At 36.9% G+C, this 20,961-nt stretch overlaps 1 protein-coding gene across 1 annotated transcript in view; it reads right to left on the bottom strand.

Annotated features, from left to right (window-relative positions):
* Window positions 1-3,651: 3,651 nt before the first annotated feature.
* The window catches only part of FSD2 (fibronectin type III and SPRY domain containing 2), a 57,087-nt gene continuing 39,777 nt past the window's right edge, over window positions 3,652-20,961 (bottom strand). Inside the window, exons 10-12 of the mRNA XM_074295303.1 lie at window positions 17,369-17,501; window positions 9,391-9,567; window positions 3,652-5,908 (exon numbers count right to left, since the gene is read on the bottom strand). Coding sequence (XP_074151404.1) covers window positions 5,656-5,908; window positions 9,391-9,567; window positions 17,369-17,501 — 563 coding nt within the window. The 3' untranslated portion in view covers window positions 3,652-5,655. The remainder of the gene's footprint in view (window positions 5,909-9,390; window positions 9,568-17,368; window positions 17,502-20,961) is intronic.

Genomic DNA, 20,961 nt, shown 5'->3' with positions numbered 1-20,961 from the left:
CCACCTAGTTGCCCCTGAAAAGAAGTTCAGTTTTGTTTGTTCTGGATCATTTAAGATCCTCGCTTAACTTTCTGGAATCCTTTTTCAAGTGTAGAGGCATGTGGAGGAATGATAAGTCTAAAAGTCTTTTACTTTTTAAAGGATTCTTAAATTTAGAATTTTTTTGATTGTGATGTATTGTTAAAAATATCTTGTTAGCCAGTTACTTTTTAAGCCTTCATTCAATGTTAATAAAAACCTGTGTTTTCAAACAATTTAATGGATATATTTAAGGGCTTGTATATCAGCAGGAAAATTTGTCATTTGTGTAACAATTCTAATGAATCACTATTATTCTACTAGAATTGTTATCTAGTTTTTTACATGATATGACTTTTCAATCCCAGTTTTAAAAAAAAAATCTTTTCCTATAATTTCATGATGCAATCAATGCTATTAGGCCTATACGGATTCATTCTTTGTCCTGAAATACAAAGCTTATATCCCTTAGATAAATTGCTTGGAACTACATAACAAGTTAGAAATAAAACCAGTAAAGAAACTGAAAGCTTTTGATATTTCCTTTTCTTTTACAGTGAACTCTTCAGTGATTATGTTTCTGTAAGAAACCTTTATTATTCATTTGGCAGCATCTCTGTGTAATTGCTTGGCTTTTTTATCCCCAACAGGCTCATATAAAGGTGATTCAGTATGACTTTTTGATGGAAACCAGCAATGTGAACAATACCACTGTATTGAAGGAATGGACCAGGCTTATTTCTTAATGTTTGGTAGAAAGGATATGTGGAAGCAGTAATTAAGATACCTTACTGATGAAGAAAAGAAAGGTAACTTGAATCATCCTGATGTGTATTTTTCTTTTTCAAGTATCGTTACCTTAAGACAAATAAAATTTTATTAAAAATCTTAGCATCTGGCTTCTTCTGTCTTACGAAGTCATAAAATTTTGGGCAATGTCAAGATACACTATACTTCACTATATTTGCTTAACATTTTTGGTTCTGGAAATAAACTGGCCAAATTGGATAAATTGGTAATTCATGAATTAATATTAGATTAGAAGCTATGTTGTTCCAATAGGGAGTTTTTCAAAACATAAAGTTGTTTTATTTTTATTTTTTTGTCTTATTCAATGATTGCTGAAAATGATGAGAAATTTTAAGTGAGGCATATATTGAACGTGATAAAGATTTGGTAATGAGATTATAACATAGACAAGTTGAGATGAATAACATTAATTTGGCTACTGTATAATCATTCTAGTTTCATTAATGCAGGACAGTTTTATAATTTAGTTCATATAACATATGCATAGCTTAAATGTTTTTAAATTTGCCATTGAAAACCAAAACAATAAGTAGAAATAAAGCTTCTTAGAATAGTGTTTATTGACAAATGAATCTCACTACAATGGAGTAGTGGTGAAAATAGTAGATCAGTGATTTCCAAAGCAGTCACATCCTCATGCAGAGGCAGACATTAAGATTTTCATTAATGACCAATTTATATGCTGTTATCAAGTTTCTGTTGCATTTTGATTCCCCTTAATCTTTCTTCTGCCAGAAATTCCCATCTCTTAACTACTGGTTCCCCATTAACTGACTTGAGAAGAGCTACACTCAACTCTCACATGAGAAGACATCAACTGCAATGTATTCTTTGTTGTTGTTTTTGTTTGGTGTGTCTCAACTCTTTGACCACAGTAGGACCTTTCTTGGCAGATATACTGAAGTGGTTTGCCATTTTCTCCTCATTTTACAAATGAGAAACCTGAGGCAAATAGGCCTAAGATTTGCACAAGATTTGAATTCAGGAAGATAAGATTTGAACTCAGTTTTTCTGACTCCAGGGCCATCATTCTATCCACAAAACCACCAATTGGCCCCTAGGAGCTTTCATTCATCAGATGTTGAGCAGCTACTGCATATATAATATTGTGTGCTAGAGAAGTTTATCATGGGCCAATCCACCTGGCTTATTCAATGAGGAGGAAAACAGCTCAATAACAATATAGTCTAGTTAGAAGAGATCAAGGCCTGGGGTAACCAGGGAAGGCTTTATGTAAACCATTTCAGCTGGCTCTTGAAAATGTCTGACAGATAAGGAGCAAGAAATAGAGAAATGTTTTGAGTGGGGTTGTTAAGTCAAAGTTATTGTGTAAGTGAGAAAAAGACAGATGAAATCCTGGCTTGATGAGTTCTAACTAGTCTCAGTCTTTTTAAGAAATAGAGATAATTTTTTTCCCCCAGTTACATGTAAAAAAATTATTATTATTTTTTTTTTTTTTGTTAATGTGGACATTTTTTATTTCCATATGAATCATGTTGGGAGAGAAAAATCAGGAGAAAACCATGAGGAAAAAAGTGAACACAGCATGTGTTGATTTACATTCACTCTCCTGTATGCAGACAGCATTTTCTATTCAAAGTGTATTGAGATTGCCTTAGATCATTGAAACCTGAGAAGAACCAAATCTATGATCTATAGCAGTCTTGTTGTTATAGACAATGTTTTCCTGATTTTACTTGTTTTACTCAGTATCGATTCATATAGATCTTTCTAGGTCTTTCTAAAATCAACCTATTTATAACATTTTTTATAGAACAATAATATTCCATTAATTTCATAAACTAAAACTTAATTCAGCCATTCCCCAAATTGATAGGCATCCAATTCTTTGCCATCACAAAAAGAGCTGCTGCAAACATTTTTGTACATGTGGTTCCTTTTCCCTTTTTTTATGATTTCTTTGGGATACAGAGCCGGTTGTGGCATTGCTGAATCAAAGAGTATTCAGTGTTTATCAAATAGTAGATTACTATAATCATTGATTATTTTGTCATGTGTATCTAACCTATTCCATTGATTTACCACTCTAGAAATAAAGATAATTTTGCAGTGTTTTTCTCACAGTTTGAAGGCTGTGTGTTTTATAAATGTGAGCTGTTGGTGTGAACTAAGACCTGGAAGAGGGAATGTGTAATATATTTTACAACCCCAAATAGATAAAAACTAACCTGGAGTATGATGTTAAGACTTGTTCTCTAAGTAAGTAGAGACACATAGAGAACCCCTAGCCTTTTGAGAAGGGAAGAAGTAAGACAAACTGTCTTCTTATGATCAACCTCATAGTATGAATGGTATATTAAAGATAAAGTAGATTAGAAGCCATGGCAGTAGTTCCCCGTGATAAAAGTCCTCAAGAAGGATCATTGCACCAGGAGCAAAGGGGAAGAGTTGTAAAATATAAGAATATCCCATACACAAACAGTGTAGTTTGGCTATATATACATGTATAAGCCCACTTTTATAAATTCATTTATGGTGTATGATATAACAATAACTTTTGTCTCATTCTGAAATTTTTACTCATAGTTCAGGAAACATACCCCAGATTAAATTTTTCAGACTTCCTAAGTACCCAGATCCTCAACTTTTCCCTGTTTGTTCATTTTTCTCTTGATCCTCTGCCTCACACCCATAAATTTTAGTTTCCTTTCTATTTTTTCAGAAGATAGGGACATAATCACTATCCTTTGAATGTCTGTTTATGGGATAACCATGCCATTTGATACTTATGTCAAAATCGAATCCTGCTTCCCCTCTGAAGCTCTTCCAAATTATCCTTGCACACAGTGATCTCTCTCCAAATTGAATAAGAAAGCATTTATTAAGCATTATGTGTTAAACACTAGGGATTCAAATACAAACCAGCAAGACAGACTCATCAAGATGTTTACATTCTATTTGGGGAAGTCAACACAAAGAGGAATTAGAAAAGAGGAAGATGTATGTATGAGTGGTAGTGGTTTGGAAACGGCCCAGAAATGACTTGGAAGCCTTGACATTTTCTTTTTCTTTTCTTTTTTTAATTGCTGGGTTAAGTGACTTGCCCAGCTAGGAAGTGTTAAATGTCTGAAGCCTGGTTTGAACTCAGGTCCTCCTGACTTTAGGCTGGTGCCCTATCCACTGTGTCACCTAACTGCTCCAGGCATTTTCTATAATTTTCTATCTTTTAATTTAAGTATAGTGTATAAGTTGTTGTTTTTAAATATATTATGTTTTATTTTTTTTCCAGTTTTGCATGTTAAACAATCTTTTAACAGTTTTGAGTTCTAAATTCTATTCCACTCTCCTCTGCGACCATAAGCTATCAGATATAGGTTATACATGTGCAATCATGTAAAATATTTCCATATTAATCATTTTGTGCAAAAAGATTCAAAATAAAATGAAAAATAGCACTTTTCAGTCTATATTCAAACAATATTAGTTCTTCCACTGGAGTTGGATGGTATGCTTCATTATTAGTCCTTTGAGATTGTCTTGGATATTGCTGAGAAAAGCTGAATCATTCATAGTTCTTCATGTAGTATTACTATTTCTGCATACTACATTCTGTTTCTCTTTGTATCGATTTGTCTTAAGTCCCAAGTTTTCTGAATAAAGCTTTTTTTCATTATAACATCATAATCCATTACAATCATAACTACAGCTTGTTTAGCCATTCCTCAATTGAAGAACTGTTTTATGTTGTGTCTTATCTCTCATGCTATCAAAATTATCTTATGCAAAATACGCAATACAAATTTGATCATATTTGAAAAGTTACTAAAATTTGGGAGTAAGGGGTGGGGGAAGAGTAATCAAATTGTGGCATGTTCTATTGTACTCTAATAGGCTGAGCCAACTGATTGATGTGATTGAGGGTTCCGAAGGAGTCCCCACAATGTCTCATCCCCTGGAGTTGAAATTTGTTAGAGTTTCATTTTAGCTTTTCTTAGGAGCATAATACCATCTATGTCCTGGAAGAAGTCTGTGTTACCTTGGAGAAGTTGAAGAGGTAAGATAGCCCAGCATGCAAATAATTAACAGAGAAATTCCTGTCTTAGATGTAGAGGTCAAAGGAGATAGCCTAAGACACAAATGATTAATAGAATTTTACATCCTTAAGAGAAATTCCTGTCTTATACAAACTTCAAAGGATTTACAAGCTTCCTCAAGAACTTCTTTTGATATATATACTTTTCTATATCCGAAGGAAGCAGAAAAGTCCTTTGCAAATACAAACTCTGTTTTATGATCCTGATTGTGTATAAAATGAACCTCCAAAACTCTATTCCTTGCACTAGGCCTTTCTGGAGGCCTTTTGCCCACCGACCCTTCGGCATCCCTTTCCCAATCAATAAAGATTTTGTTTCAGCACAGCATTAGTAGGAGAATTCATTCACTACGAATCCAGCCTTGGTACTTTGGATAGAGGAGGAGAGAGAGATAATCAGACAGCCAAGAAGGAACCACTGACCCATCTTTGCCCAGAGTTTACCATGCTCTTCAGTCACCCTCTTCAAAGTCACTACATCTCTAGCCATCAGTTTCCCCTAAGATTCTTTCCAGCTTTAACTTTATGAGTAATGTTTGCATAATTTTTTCAAAACTTTAATAGAAATTGTTATATCTGATTCTTTTATTCCATCTGACTAGAAAGGCCTGACCAGCATCTGTACTTGTTTTTGGGGTGAGGGCTAGGAAGCAAAGATGGGGAAAAGGATACAAAAAGGGAAATTGAGGGGGGAGGAAACATCAAGGAGCATTTTTTATCAACTTCACTTTTTTATCCCTAGAATTAGGCCCATTGTTAAACACCATTCTGGTCTAGAAGAGTGTGGCAAATTTTGGTATTGAAATTCCATTACAAACTCTTAAAGATCCAGGCTTTTCTAAAGAAAAACAGGGTTGCACAAAATGTTGCAGTGGATAGCTGAATGTATAAAGATGCTGTGCAATATCCACATTAAAAAAAGATAATCTAGAGCTGTCATAGTCAAGTAGGATTCCAATCTTCTTTGGGGAAACGGTAATCTGGATCTCTGGAGTAACCCCGTTGTGCAGAAATTCATATTTATGCCTAAAAATTTGAAAACAAATAAAGCTTCACAAAACTCGTGGCTTTGCTATTGCACATAACATTTTATATTTCTGATTTTATTAACATTTTTATAACATTTCCTTCATTAAATGAATACCAAAGTAATTTGTTGTTTCCAAACTCATATATTTTCCAAGCTGTGTCTTCTCTTAGCACTTGACTCAAGAGACTCATTTCAAATTTGTTTGTGCTGGGCAAATCATTCCACCTAAGAAACTCAATAGAGTTGTTTTCATGAAACTCATTTTACATTAAAATTCCTGTAGGAAGCTGATAAAACAAATTTAGGGAACTTATAGTATTTGGTTGAAAAAGTGTGTTTTGTAATAAAGGAAATTCAGAATTAACATGATAGTGTTACTAGTAAATGCTCAACAATATAATTAAAGTGTTTTTAGTTTAAAAGGGAGTTATTTGGCCAAAGAAATAGGAAATCTTACTTCTAGAGAGGTTATTTGCCCCTCTCTCTAGCACCTTTTATTTTGCAGAAAAATCTTGAGCTTTGGTTAGTTCAATACCTGATTGAGTGAATAACTTGCCCTGTGTGCTCTAAGCCACAGTGATTGCATTAAAATTTTTTGGTTCACTTTTTAGACACCTTGCTAGTGTCACAGCACACAGCTGCTGCTTTGTGCTGAGCTGCTCTCCCCCTTGGAATCCTAGCAGTTCCAAGGAGCTAAATGACTAGTTTGTGAGAATGATCCACTCTTAGTTAGAGGAGCAACAGTCCTTAGAATGAAGACTCTTGGGCCAGCCACTGCTACCTGTCCTGTACCTGGCAAAAGCTAGGAAAGGCAGGACATGGTGGGACACCAAAGAAATCTCTTTAGTAAGAGGCTTCTTGGTGGAGTGGAAAGAGCTATATTTAGAGGGACCTGGGTTCTTAAGTAAGTTTTTTAAGAGACTTCCCTAAGGTCTTAGAACTGATAAGTATCCAGCAGGATTCTAATCCAGGTCTTTGCACTCCAGAATTAGTCCTTCTGTACCAGGCTGCCTCCCATTTCTCTCTTCATTTCAATCCCACCCCTGCTTTTTTTTTGTTGTTCTCCCCAGTTTGTTATTCTAATCTTTAACAACCATGCCCCTGTAGGTAGGCCAGGCATTAAATTTAGCCTTTTGTAGCCTATGTTTCATCTTGTGTAGGATAAACTGAAGACTCATAAGGATGTGGCTTCTACCTATGTCCTAATTATGACTGGAAACTTGACAAATTGAGCTATAGCTAAAAAGCAGCAGGTGTTCTTATTGTCTCCAGTGAATATTCCCCTCCTTTTCCCCCCAGCTCTTAATTAGCATTTAAGTACTTATTTTAAAAGCAATTTAGTCTTTCTATTCTGGGACAGATTTACATGTTTTGAATGTAAACCCAAGACTCCCCCAAACAATGGGAGAAAAGGCCAGGTGGGAGTGGGGGCTTCTGTCTTCAGACCCATTTGCTCTTAAGTTTTGCAGTTTGTGCTTTGTACTCCTTTACTGACAAATTCTTTTGTCAGATGGGAGTTGCCCTTTCTCTTGAGATCTTAATTAAGCCCCCTTTTGCTTTTCTTACTCTGAGAGTCTCTGGTTTTAATGTGGGTTTATTGTCCCATACAAACTTTAATCTCTTTTATAAATTCAGTTATGAGTCATAATTATAAGTCTCAGTCTATTTCTTCTGTAAAACAGGAATTTTAAAATATCATTTTTTGGGGTACCATTGTCTCCATCCTCTCAAATGCTACCATATATATCCTTGCCATGGACTATTTAGACAGCTCAATATTTGTCTTGATGTGTGATGGAAAATTCAGAACTTGAGAGTTGTGTTGAATGGGAAAAGGTTGCTAAAATATTGCACAGACCAGTTGAGTTATGCAGATCAGAATGATTGGGGATACTGATTTAAAAGCCAGAAAGTAGAAGCTAGGAAGTTGTCTAGCTAGAATAATAGCTACTGGACTTCAGAGATCTGAGGATCTCTACACTCAGCAAACTCCTCTTTCCTGGATTTTAGCCTGGGTCACCTTTGGCCCAGATATAAAAGCAGAAGTCTAGGAATATGAACAGATGAGGCTTTCCCATTCATATTTAAATACTTTATTCCTATCTATCATTCTGTTTTCAGTCTCATTTCTGGAGATAGTTTTTGTAATCTGGCTCTGGGAACAGTAATTCATAGAACGCCCAAATTGGATTTCCAATACAGTGAAAATTTCAGCTCTATACTTACCGAATATGTTTTGTGGGGGAAAATACTCTGTCTGCTTGGACAAAAGATGCAATTAGAGTTATAACACTAATCCCTTGAAGAACAGTGAAAAGTAACAATTTGTGGGAATAATGCAGATCAGAACAGGATCCTCATAAAGCCAGTGAGGTCCCAGGCAAGGTCAGATTTACTTAAAAAAGCAATTAGATATTTTCCTGATAGTCAAATGAAGTTGGCTTTTTTTACAATTTTAGAAGTAGAAGCAAGGGTGCAAGAATGATTCTCTTGGAAATTTTATACCATGGGAATTTACCCAGGCTTGTTTTGTTGGAGTAGTGTGACACCAGCCTAGAATATCTAAGGAAAGAAATTTCTGTCCCTAAATACAAATCAAAAAGAGCCACAGTGTAACCCCCACCACCACCATGATACTAGGAAATTAAAGTATGTATGTTCTCAACACAGTCTGTTATGCCAGTTTCCTTTAATTGTTCTGCCTCAGTTTCCCTGAATTGTTTACTTTAGTTTCCCTGAATTCTTCTGCCTCAAAGGCAACCCCCCCTTCCTAACCATTAGAACTGACATAAATTAAGAGAGATAACTAGTCCTGATCATTAGCATTACATAGAGCAATAAAATGCAGATGGCAGGACCTCTGAACCAGTCCTAGCCTCCCAAGTTATCAGGATTTATTTTCTTCCCCTCTGTCAGAACCAAATTATGGCCCATTCCTGGAAGTTCCTGCTCACCAGAGCTATAACCTCACCCTGCTTTGTTCCCTTGATCTGATGGAGCCCTATAAGAATCCCTGGAATTCTTCACTCCTTGCTGGATTCTTTGAGACAAGAATCTTACTTGATCTGATGGAGCCCTATAAGAATCCCTGGAATTCTTCACTCCTTGCTGGATTCTTTGAGACAAGAATCTTATTCAGTCCTGGGGACAATAGGGATCCTGTTTTGCCCCCAGCACAATCTCTCCCTCTCAAATAAAATATTAAAAACTCTCCAATCTCTATCTTGCCTCATTTTGTCCAAATTGCAAGTCAAAGTGAAGCTTAGATGGTAATTACCTAAATAGGTAAGTAATTTCCAGGGGTCTTGGCTTTTTGTTTTTGTTTTTGTTTTTCCTGGTTTGAGAGAGGAAGCATAAAAATCATGAAATGCTGTGAAATAAAGATCTTATTTCTAGACTGCTTTGTTGACATGCTCTTGCTAATTAAAAGTCCTTTAGAGGACAGTTTTAATCCTTGAGAAACTTGGTTTTACTTTACCTTGATGATATATAAGTATGACTCATGCACCAGGAAGAGCTGTCTGCCCCAAGGTTCCCTCTTCTGTTGATATCTTCAAATGCCACACCAACTTTGTAGTCCATCTGTTCTTCAACCTCCACCTCCCAGTAATGCCGTCCTTTAATAGGTATCAGGCTTCCCATAACAGCAACACATCTAATTTTGGGAATATAAAGGTACTATTTTTTCATTAATTCATCCAATAAATGTTTTTAGTAGTAACAATCTGCATTTATATTAATGCCATAAGGTTTTCAAAAAACACCTTTAAAGGTACTACTAATAATCCCCATTTCACAAATGAGAAAACTGAGGATCTGAGTAGTTAAATGATTTGTCCATGATTACACTGCAAGTGAGTGTCCAAGGCAAGCTTTGAATCCACTTCTTTCCAACACCACACTCTCCACTACTACATAATGCCTTTCAATTTTTATCACATACTAGCCAACTAAGACACTGGTGCTTAGCACTTAGGTGCTGTTGATGGGAGTGCAGCTTCAAGGGGAAATAAAGCAGTAATCCTGAGGCCACCAGTCCTTAGAAGTACTATTGTTTTAACAATCTGTATGGCAATGATCTTAAAGTCTCCTGGCTTTGGGAATGCTATCACATAGTCCTAGGAACTTTGCTGACTTCCAGATAAAAATCTGTTGGTCAGTGACAACAGGGTTTCTGAGACAAATGGTGAGGTACATATTAGACTATACAGTTCTACCTCTGGGCCATAAAATTAGCATATCAGTGACATGAAGATTACCAGATCTGTCTATCCCTATAAATTTGTCTTCTTGCTCCTTTGCTAAATCCTTTTGGTATTTAGCCCGCTTTAATTGGCATTACAATTATAATAAACTTTGCTCCTTCATTGGGAGATGGGTTCAAGCCTGTAAATTCTTTTGAGAGACTGGTCTGTGACCCCAACCTTTTGGGGTCTCTTGAACCTCAACACTGTGAGGCTACAAAGATGAATGTGATGTGGACCTTATTTTCATTAAGTAGAAGAAAAAAATCTGCATATCAGGAAAGAATACAAAGCACACTGAGATTATACCCTTTGAAGTGAATGGGGTGGGTGGTGGGATTCATGAAGGTCTTGTGAAGAGGTAGCATTTCAGTTTGTACAGGGTAGATATGACTTTGAGAGGCAGAGGTGGTATGTTATGGGAGTGACCTGCAAGTGACTGCTGGGGATTTTATTCTGACTAACAGAACAGATCCCTTCATGTGAGAGGATGATAATGATACAAGGAGACTGAGAGGCAATTGCATTCTCTGACCTCTCCTCTCTTGCCTCCAGTTTATTTCATTCCCAATCCACAAGCAACATCTGAGTCAGTAAAGGCTGACTTGTAATTCCTTTAGGGGTGTTGTGATTCACAGCTGTGGGGGCTTTCAGAGAATAGAACTGCCCCTTCACACTTAGGTGTAGTCCTAACCAATGGTAGGAAGAGTGAGAATCATCTGAGCAAAGATGGGAGAGTAGGCGATCCTGGGTAATGATGAAGATTCAAAAAGAAGGCTGGAGAAATAGGCAGAGACCAGATTACCGAGTTCTACATTTTACCAGCCAACAGAATCAGTATTGAATTACTGCTGTTGGCCAGCATTGTTTGTAGCACTCAAGGCCAGGAGTCTTAGTGATCTCAGGCAGCCAGCACTGTGCCATTCTCAAGGTCAGCCAGCTGTGGGGTTTCTCAGGCTTGCCACTTTCTCATCCCCTCAGCACCATTATCCCCATTTTAGATATGGGGAAATAGGCTAAGGTTAAGTGGCTTGCCCAAGGTCACACAATTAGGTGGGCAGCAGAATTCAAACCTAGGTCTCCCCAGCTCCAATATGCTATCCATTCTGCCACGTTGCCATTTGTAAAACAAGGAATGGTGTTGGTCTACAACCTGAGCCACTCTGCAGGCAGATTTGTGGGTAAGATGACATCTAAAATGTTCAGTGTGTTTAGCAGAGGAATTAATAAAAATTAATCCTTGAGGCAGGCAGGAAGAAAGCTCTGATAATGGAGATCTGTTTAGTTCTGTGATCTCACCCTCTAAAAGTAATCCAGTCAGAAATCCAAGTTATATCAAGACCCTCAGGCTAAATTTTCCCTATAAAACAACTTATGGCCCATGGCTTTGCTGCTACCTCCCTTTGGGTTGGTCCACCAAGGCCCTCTGCCATCTGACATCTTTCCCCTTCTCCTGTGCCACATGGTATCTCCCCTAATTCCACTCTGTTTCCCAACCCCACTTCTCTCCTTACAGCTAAGCAGGGGGCTAAGTTCTTTCAGGATTTAGCCTGCCAGCTAAAGACATGCCCCAGCCTCATGCGGTGCTCCCTTTCTACTGTAATTGTGAGTTCTATTGAAGAACTTGACTTCCATGTGCTCTCCCACTCTTTGGTATTTACCATTCTGGTGTATGAAATCCCTTCACTTTGTAACCTCTTCCCCTAAATAAATCTACCTTTTGCCAAAGAGAATGGCCATTGTGAATTCTTCACATGACCGAACCCCAAGTTTTGGTGCCTGCCATCATCTGGTGACAAACCCCATCACATCAGATATCCAAGGACACTTTGCTGCTGCACTCTGACAGGTGCTATTACCATTTAATTCATCTTTCTGAGCATGATTCTCTCAAAACAATAACTTCGGTTCTTCTGAAGATGAGAGAAGTAAAATTACTCTAATGGTAATTAAATAGAAGAAAGAAGAAACACACCAAAAAGATGATTGTTTACAAAAATCACTGTGGTTTTTGGAGTTATAAAAATAAGAACTTGGCTAAGGTTAAAACTGTAAGTCACAAGAGGAAAGGGAATGAATTAACAGCTCACAAAAGAAGAAAGACAACCATATACATTGAAGCTTGCAGACGAAATATAATTTTCCAGAGCATAAAGTGCAAAACCAATGTGGAGGATTATTAAACTAATTGCTATAATAGAAATGGCTATAATGGGGGATAATTCACTCTACCTAGAATCAGTGGCAGAGACTAATAAGAACTGGTATCTCAGTGGAGAGCCCAGCAGCATGGAGGGGAGGGAATAGAACACAGCGTCCCTATCTCACAGCTGTGCAGGCAGATTTCATTATCAAGGTTGCAATTTTTCAAAGCAATCATAGGGAAAAGCCACAGGATAGCAAGAGTGAAATGGGTAGGAATGTTAGCATTTAGTGTTAAGAAAAGACTCAAAAGTCACTGAGGGGTTTGGTAGCATAGGGGATCTGGGCAGTCTGATACTGATGCAAACTTTTAGAAATAACCTTAGGTTCTTTGCATATGTAAAACATTAGACTTGTGTCTTGTCCTATAAAAATAGGGAACTTTGCAAAAGAGGGTCTTCACTGGAAATTAAGCATCCATCAAAGCATGTCATTACCAGTATTTCTGCTTCACTGGCTCTCCAGAAGCCTCCTACACTATCCAAGATCTAATTTATAAGCTGTCAAGGTTCCTAATTCAACTGGAGTCATTGAGCCTGTTCACCCACTCTCAAAAATCTCACTTTCTGGTTGTCCAAGTTAAACTTTCTAAGTGCCTTCAAAAATATATACCTCATAAACATGCAAGTTTAGTCTTTTCACAATCTTGCAGATATTTCTCAAGAGTGACAACACTTTCACTTAGGAGGATAATTGAACAGGGTTCCCAAGAATCTCAGAAAACCTTCCCAGCCTCCTTCTCAAAACAGCTCCCCTTGTTGACTTCCCTGTCTTTGTCTGTAATGCCATTTATTCCCCCATTCACTCAGTTATTTCTCCCTCATAGTTGTCTCTTGCCCTTTCCTTGCTCCCTTCTACACACATTCAATCATTTATGATGTTCTTTTGATTCTTCCTTGGTAAGATCTCCTTACCTTTCACATCTAGATTATTGTGATAGTCTCCTTATTTTAACTTTTTTTCAACTAACAAGCATTTATTTTTTCTTCCCTGTTAGATTTTTCCCATTAGATTGTAAGTTCCATGAGGGTAGGAACAGTCTTTTGCCTCATTTTGTATCTCCATCGCTTACACAGTGCCTTTTTTAGTAGGCACTTAATAAATGATTGGTTGATCTCCCTCTTATCTCCTCTCCCTAATTTATAAAAAGAAAAACAAAACCCTTCTGACAAATATGCACTTCACTGGCTGTGTCCAAAAGCATATGTCTCTTGCATTTTGAGCCCATCACCTCTCGGTCAGGAAGTGCCATAGCAAGCTTCCTTATCAATCCTCTGGAATCATGGCTGTGATAGGGTACAACTTCTAGGGGAAGTATTGCAATAATCTTAAGGTCCCCTGATCTTAGAATAATTTTGTTCTAACCATCTGTCTGTAAATGATTTTAAAGTCTTCTGGCCTTAGGATAGTCCTACAAACACTGCTAATTGTCTAGATACATAATTTGCTGGTCAATCAAATTCCTGAGACTACTCCTCAGTTCAACCTCTGAGCCATAAAATTAGCTTATCAGTGATATGAAGAACAGCTTAAATTTGTCTCTTTGCTCCTGGTTCTTTGCTAAATCCTTTTGGAACTTCACTTGCTTCAATTAGCATTACAATTACAATAAACTTTGCCTCTTGACTTGGAGATGGATTCAAGTCTGCATATTCTTTTGAGACACCTCATGACACTGGTTTGTGACCCCAACTTTTTGGGGTCTCCTTCTGAACCTCAGCAGCTGGCTACTGCATTGGTCAGAGTTATTAGGTCTTTCCAAGTCATTTATCTTTCCAGAGTTGTTATTGTATAACTTATTCTCATGGTTCTGTTTACTTTACTGTACATGATTTTATACATTATCTTCCCAAGTCTCTCCAAACTGTCCTTTTTATCATTTCTCGAGGCACAGTAATATTCACTATAGTCAGTAGTCTCTATGACTCATCTATCCCCCTTCAATCCATCTCACACATTGCTGTCACTTTAATCTTTATAAAATCCCACTCATAGGGTAGGTGGAAGAGTATATCTGGAAATTACTTTGAATACCAATAAAACTTTAAAACAAAATATCACTCATATCAGTCATCTGCTCAGAAATGTTCATTGTTTTCCCTTTGACTACAGAATATAACTCTAAACTTGATATCCTGGCACTGAAGACCTTCTCTAATCTGATCCTGTTTAACCTTCCAATCTGATCTATTACTTCTCAATATGATACTTTCTTCTTTAGCCAGATTCTCTCTCAATGTTTTTCTCACCACCTTTGCTCATTTCTCTGCCCTTCCCAGCCCCCACCTCAAAAAAATTTTTATGTATCCAAATCCTAGTCATCCTTCAAAGTCCAGTTCAAGAAGTATCTAGAGATGGTGCATGGGGAGTGAGACCCTTTCTTTCCCTTTATTTTTCCTTTTTTCTCTCTCTCCATATAGGATGACTTTCCTAATCTTTACCCATTATTATTATCCTATCCCTACTCAAATTACCTCAAATTTCTTTATTGCTATGCTTAAATGTAGCATGAAGTGTGGTACAGTGGATAGAGAGCTGGTCTCAGAGTAAGGAATACCTAAGCTAAAGCCCTGCCTCTATCACATACTGGCTGGATTGAGCAAATCTCAATGTCTCAGTAAGCAAAGTTACACTAAAAACTTGCAGAGGTGGTCAGTTGGAATTTCTTCTCCTGATAATTTAATTTAGAAAGCACTTATTAAATGCTTACTATGAACAAACCACCTGTCAGCCTTAGCCTTGGGTGACTGGGTAATAAGGAAGTTTGGAATAAAGTTGTTGGGGGCTTTGGGGGGGGTTAGGAGGGTGGGAGGGAGCTAGAAGGGAATGTTAAATTCTGTTTTAGACATAATGAGTTTGAAATACATTTGGGACATCCACTTCAAGATGTCCTAGAAGCAGCTGGAAATTTATGACGAGAACCTTGGTATTCCCTGTGTCAATGAAATCATATAACTAGCCCCTATCCCTACTGTCCAATAGAATATACACTCTTTGAGGACAGGGGCTATTTTTCATTATGTCCTGCTAGTTCCAGTGGGTATCTTAGCACCTTGGTCATAGTAAGCATTTAGTGCTTCTTGAATTGAATTATCAATATTAATAAGCATTCACCTACATGCAATCACTATGCTAAGTACTAGGGAGACAAAAAAACAAGACCAAAAAAACCAGTTTACTCTCAGGGAGTTTACCATAATGGGGTGGACAATGTATGCATGTATATATAAGATACACCCAGAGTAGAAGGAAATGGGAGACAGCACTAGCTCTAGGGGGATGTGGAAAAACCTCCTGGGAGAGGTAATATTTGAGCTCTAAATCTTAAGGAAGTCTGGAATTCTAAAAGGCAGAATTTCCAGCATGAAAGATAAAAGCCAATATAAAGACATGGAGACAGAATATGGAATGGGGCTTGTCTTGTGTGAGGGACAATACACAGACCAATATGTCTGCAGTAGAGTTCTAAAAAGGGATTAATAGGTTAAGGGCCAGGTTTTGAAGAGCTTTCGATGTATTTGGTAGTACATCTTTAAATTTAAAACAGCTTATGTATGAAATATAAACACATGACCAAGACTTTTCCAAGGCAGTTAGCTAGTAGTAGTAGTTCAATGGATAGAGCACTGAGTCTGTAGTCAAGAAAATTTGAGTTCAGATCTAGCCTCAGCTACTTCCAAGCTGTGTGAACCTGGGCAAGTCACTTAGTCTCTGATTGCCTGACAAAAGGATCCACTGGAACTGCTGGAGAAGAAAACCACTCTATTATGATTGCACATCACTGCTATGGTCCACGGGGTCACAAAGATTGGGACACAGCTGAACAACCACAAAAACAACAAGGCTTTCTTGAAGTATAGGTGATAGATTGCTGGACTCAAAGACAAGAAGTCCTAGTTTTGAATCCCTTCCTAGATGCTTTATTAGACAAGTCACAATCTCTCGGAGCCTCAGTTCCTTATGTGTAAGATTGAAATTCCCCCAAATCCTTCACTCTCTTTAAGACTTGGCTTAAGCACCAACTTCTACATAGCATCCTTCCTGCCCCCTCTTCCATCTGCAACCACTAGTGCTTTCCCTCCTAAATTACTTTAAATTTAATTTGATTTAATTTGGTATTTATTCTAATATACATGTCTCCCTTCCCAGAACATAGGTTCCCGAGAAATGGGACTTTTTTATGTTTTATCATCCTATCCCCAGTGTTCAGCACAGTGCATGGCACGTAATAGTCAGAGAACTATTTATGGTGAGGACCAAATGAAATAATGTATACTTCAAAACACTATATAAATATGAGCTATTACTATTGCAGTAGCTTAACTATTAGTGCCATTTGGGTCTGGGAGTTGGAGCTGAATGACTTGAGGCCTAAATGTATGGCTGATTAAAGTTACATTAAGAAAAATAATAATGTGTAGTGATTGACTTTGATGTAGTGAAAGTTATTTGGGCTTTTTATATATTTTCAGCCCAACAGCCCACCTGGCTTGAAAGAAGAACTCATCTAGATCTCAGCTTCAAAACAGATCCTCCTCACTTAGCACCTGCAGGGATGGGTCAGAAACTTGTTAAAGGTCCATTAGGAAGACTGAGCTCCCATTAGTCCTTTTCCTGATAGTTTTAATGGATTGAGTCGCATTTGGATGCCAGCCCTACTCATCTCAAAATGTTTTCTAGGGCATTTCATCAGACCTGGGCTTTTGTTGCCCATAAAAATACAGGAAAGGTTCACTGTATCCTGATCCACCCATAATTAAGAAGCATCTCATTCATTGTTTTATGAAAAACCTTCCTCAAGGTGCCATACCTGCATTATAGGCATTATCTAATTAGACCTCTCAACACCTTCATAAGTCTGAGGTTATTTCCCTTAGTGTGTATATTTAAAGGTGGAGTGTATGTGTATATATAAATATAAACACATGTCATTTCTAATTCCATCCCAGAACATTTCTCTGATGCATGACACTTCCCTGTGAGAATTTGAGATTACAACAGAGTAAGTACCTAGTAAATCTGGTGTCACTACCAAGGGGCTCACTTGCCGAGTTTTTTCCTTTACTGCGCACAATTGTAAACCCATCTTCTGAAATGGACAGCAAAGGATGACTGGTGTCCTTGTTAAGGTAGAAGTAGGTACCTATGGGAAGGAAGAATACATAGCAAGTCTATGAATTTGAGCTAACAGAGCATGACATTGATGTAAAATCAAAGAATCAAACACTTAAAGCTGGAGAAGATTATAGAGGTCATATGGCTCAACCATTTAGTTTTGCAGATAAAGTCGAGAGAGAGAGACCACTTTGTCTAGTGTTATATGTAGAGAAAATAGATGATTGAGTTTTAACTCCCTATCTATTGAGGTTCAAAAGAGACCCCAAGAGGTTGGGGTCATAGACTGGTGTCCCAGATATCTCAAAAAAATTTGCAGACTTGAACCCATCTCCAAGGCAAGGGGTAAAGTTTATTGTAATTGTGACGCCAATTGAAGCAGGCTACCTTCCAAAAAGGATTTAGCAAAAACAAATTTATAGGAAAAGACAGAGAGATCTGGTTCTTTATGTCACTGATATGCTAATTTTATGGCCCAGAGGTAGAACTGAGGAGTAGTCTGGGATGCACTTCACCATTTGTCTCAGTAACCCTGTTATCACTGACAGATTGTTATCTGGCAGTTTATAAGACAATATTTCTAAACCCAGGAGACTTTAGGATCACTGACAATAGCATTCTTAAAGTCTGGGGAGTCTCAGGATTACTGCTATATTTCTCCTAGAAGCTACACCCTTTTCATATCTTCTGACTCCATGTCCAGAAGAGCTATCATCATGCATTGCATATTTTTTGTCATAGACAGTTCTGAGAGAGTCTAAGTTTAATTTAGTCACTATAATGAGTCTGGAATCATAAATTCATTAAATGTCAGCATTGGAAAAGAACTTAAAAGAATGTTCAATCCACTCTTCCCACTATAACCCCCAGACTCCATTTTTCAGATAAGAGTATGGAAGCCCAGCATAATCAAGCAACTTATTTCAAGTCAAACATCAAATTAGGGACAAAATCACAGGTAGAACCTAGACCTCATAATTTCAAGTGCAGAGCTTATCCATATAAACAACTTGAGCAAGAGTTTTGACACTGAAAGCGACTTTAGAGGCCATCCTTCTCCTTCTCCTTCTCCTTCTCCTTTTTTTTTTTTTTTTTTTTAACAGACAATACCCAGAGAAGGCAAATGGCTTGTTTTGTATTACACAGAGAATAAATAACAGAGCTGGAATTGGAAGCTAGCTCATTGTTCTTTCCACTCATCATTTGTGTACATTTCTTACCTTCCTTCTAGACTGTGAACTCCATAAGGACAGTGGACACTGTCTTATCTTTCACATCCCTTGAAGCATCAGTATTGCCCTCAACAAAGGAGTACCCAATAAATGTAGGTTGCATTTTGAAATTATTTTTTGAATACTAGAAAAGTCTGTTTGATTTAACACTTTAAAAAGTGTAAAGCAGTCGGATATAAAAGGTACAAATAATAATAGATTGTTTAATAGGAGAGGGTGAGGGAGAGGGGGAAGAATAGCAGAAGGTACAGAGAACCAATGGTCAAACCCCAGGCATATCTTTTAAAACTTGAAGATAGGATAGATAAGTAATGGCTAAGGGCTGAAGAAGAGAATGAGGGTTGTCTGATAAGATTCTTTCTAAAGCAAAGTATCCTATATACACAGAACTGTATGTATATATGTGTCATATATATATACTGTGGAATATATATAATATATATATACATATATAATTTATGTATATATATATATATATAATACATGTATGTACATAAGATGTATAAAGGATAATATATGTACATGGGATATACATATGGTTATGAAGGATATATAATACTTAAATATATATTATACTTTGCTGTAGAATGAATCTGCTCAAATAATATGTGTATATAAGTATATGTGTGTGTATATATGTATAGAGGATGTATATTTTATCTATGATATATGTATGTATGTATCTATATGTGAGTTGTGCAATTAGATATACACAAAATATGAGTATATATTTGTATATGTACATATACATATGTATACACACACACACACACACACACACACATAAATACATACATGCATTACTCTAGCAACCCAGAGCCACAGCCTAAAGAATTAGAATTCCATGGTCAGTTTCTTTGTAGAAAAGATTAATTAAAAGAACAACAACAAAAAAAAAAATCAATGAATAGTTGTGGGTAGAAACTAATTCCTTAAAAGTTCATAAACACTTGGAGGGGAGCAGTTTAAGCAAAAACATAATCTGATGTTCATAGTCCAAGTGAATCATGGAGTATGATAAAAACCCTAATATGGCTTCCATCTGCACCTCAGAACTACTGAATCTATTTCACACTCTCTGAATCTCTACTACTCTCCTCCATGATTGATTCTCCCATTGTCTCTTTTTTCTTTTTCATTTCTGTTTATGTTTCTCCAATCTTTGTTATTTTCTTATGGTTCTCTTTCTCCTTCCAACCTCCATCTGTTTCATTTTCCCTTCTATCTCTTCCTTTTCCTTCTTCTCCCTTAACTCCCTCCACTTCTCCAAATTTCTCTGCCTCTCTACCTTGACTGGACACAATACAGAACTGAAATATTTTCCCTGAAATCATTGAACATAATTTTATATTCTTTGTTCCTAGTTTTGAAAATAAATGAGTTGAATTTTCTATATTTCCCTCTCAAAAAAATCATCTTCAATCAAATTTATTTTTACTTGTGTATGATTCATGATGGATTTCCCCCCATATTGATAAACAATAAAGACTAAGGGTCTCTTACTCTAAGATGGGAACAGATATTTGAAATTTTATATATAATATTTAATATTTTCTTTTTAATTGACATTTGTTTGGACCTACAATCATTTCTCAATAAAGCCTGATGTAAGATCTTCACTTTAAAAAAAGCAGCTAAGCAAACCCATTTAAATATATAGTGCTTGCAATTGTCAGCACATGTAGCTTTCCATTCCCAGTTGGTTGTTTCTTAACAAAAAGGAAGGGAGTATATTTCAATCACCTGGAATCATTATTTACAACTGTAGTTAACTAAAATTGTGTCTTTTTGTATTATTTTCATTTACCCATTGTAGGCATTGTGTATATTTCTTCTGCATCACACAATGCTTTTCGCTTTCACATCCATTTTCTTAGATGATTCTTACAGCAATTCTTTGAGATCAAGTCTTACTAATCATCATTATGCACATAAAAAGAGTCAGGTCAAGGAGATGTTCTGCCCTTTGCCCAAAGTAGACAAGTCTTCTGAATGAAAAATGAGAGGGATTGGATCATTTTGCTCTTTAATGTGGCAAAAAGAGACAAGATTTGAAATAGGGCACCTGGGTTTGAATCCTGGCTCTTTTACTTACAGCCCAGGTGTCTTTGGGCAACTCACTCTCTTTGAACCTTTGTCTTTGTTAAATGAGGACTGTGTTTGACTCCCCTTCCAATTCCAAATCTATGATCTTGCATTCTCTCTACACTATTCCAGAAAACTTTTAGCTCAGAATTTTGTTGTTGTTGTTGGCTA

This window comes from Sminthopsis crassicaudata, chromosome 2, assembly GCF_048593235.1.
Source record: "Sminthopsis crassicaudata isolate SCR6 chromosome 2, ASM4859323v1, whole genome shotgun sequence".
Classification (NCBI taxonomy): domain Eukaryota; kingdom Metazoa; phylum Chordata; class Mammalia; order Dasyuromorphia; family Dasyuridae; genus Sminthopsis; species Sminthopsis crassicaudata.
This window is presented reverse-complemented; position numbering and strand designations above follow the sequence as displayed.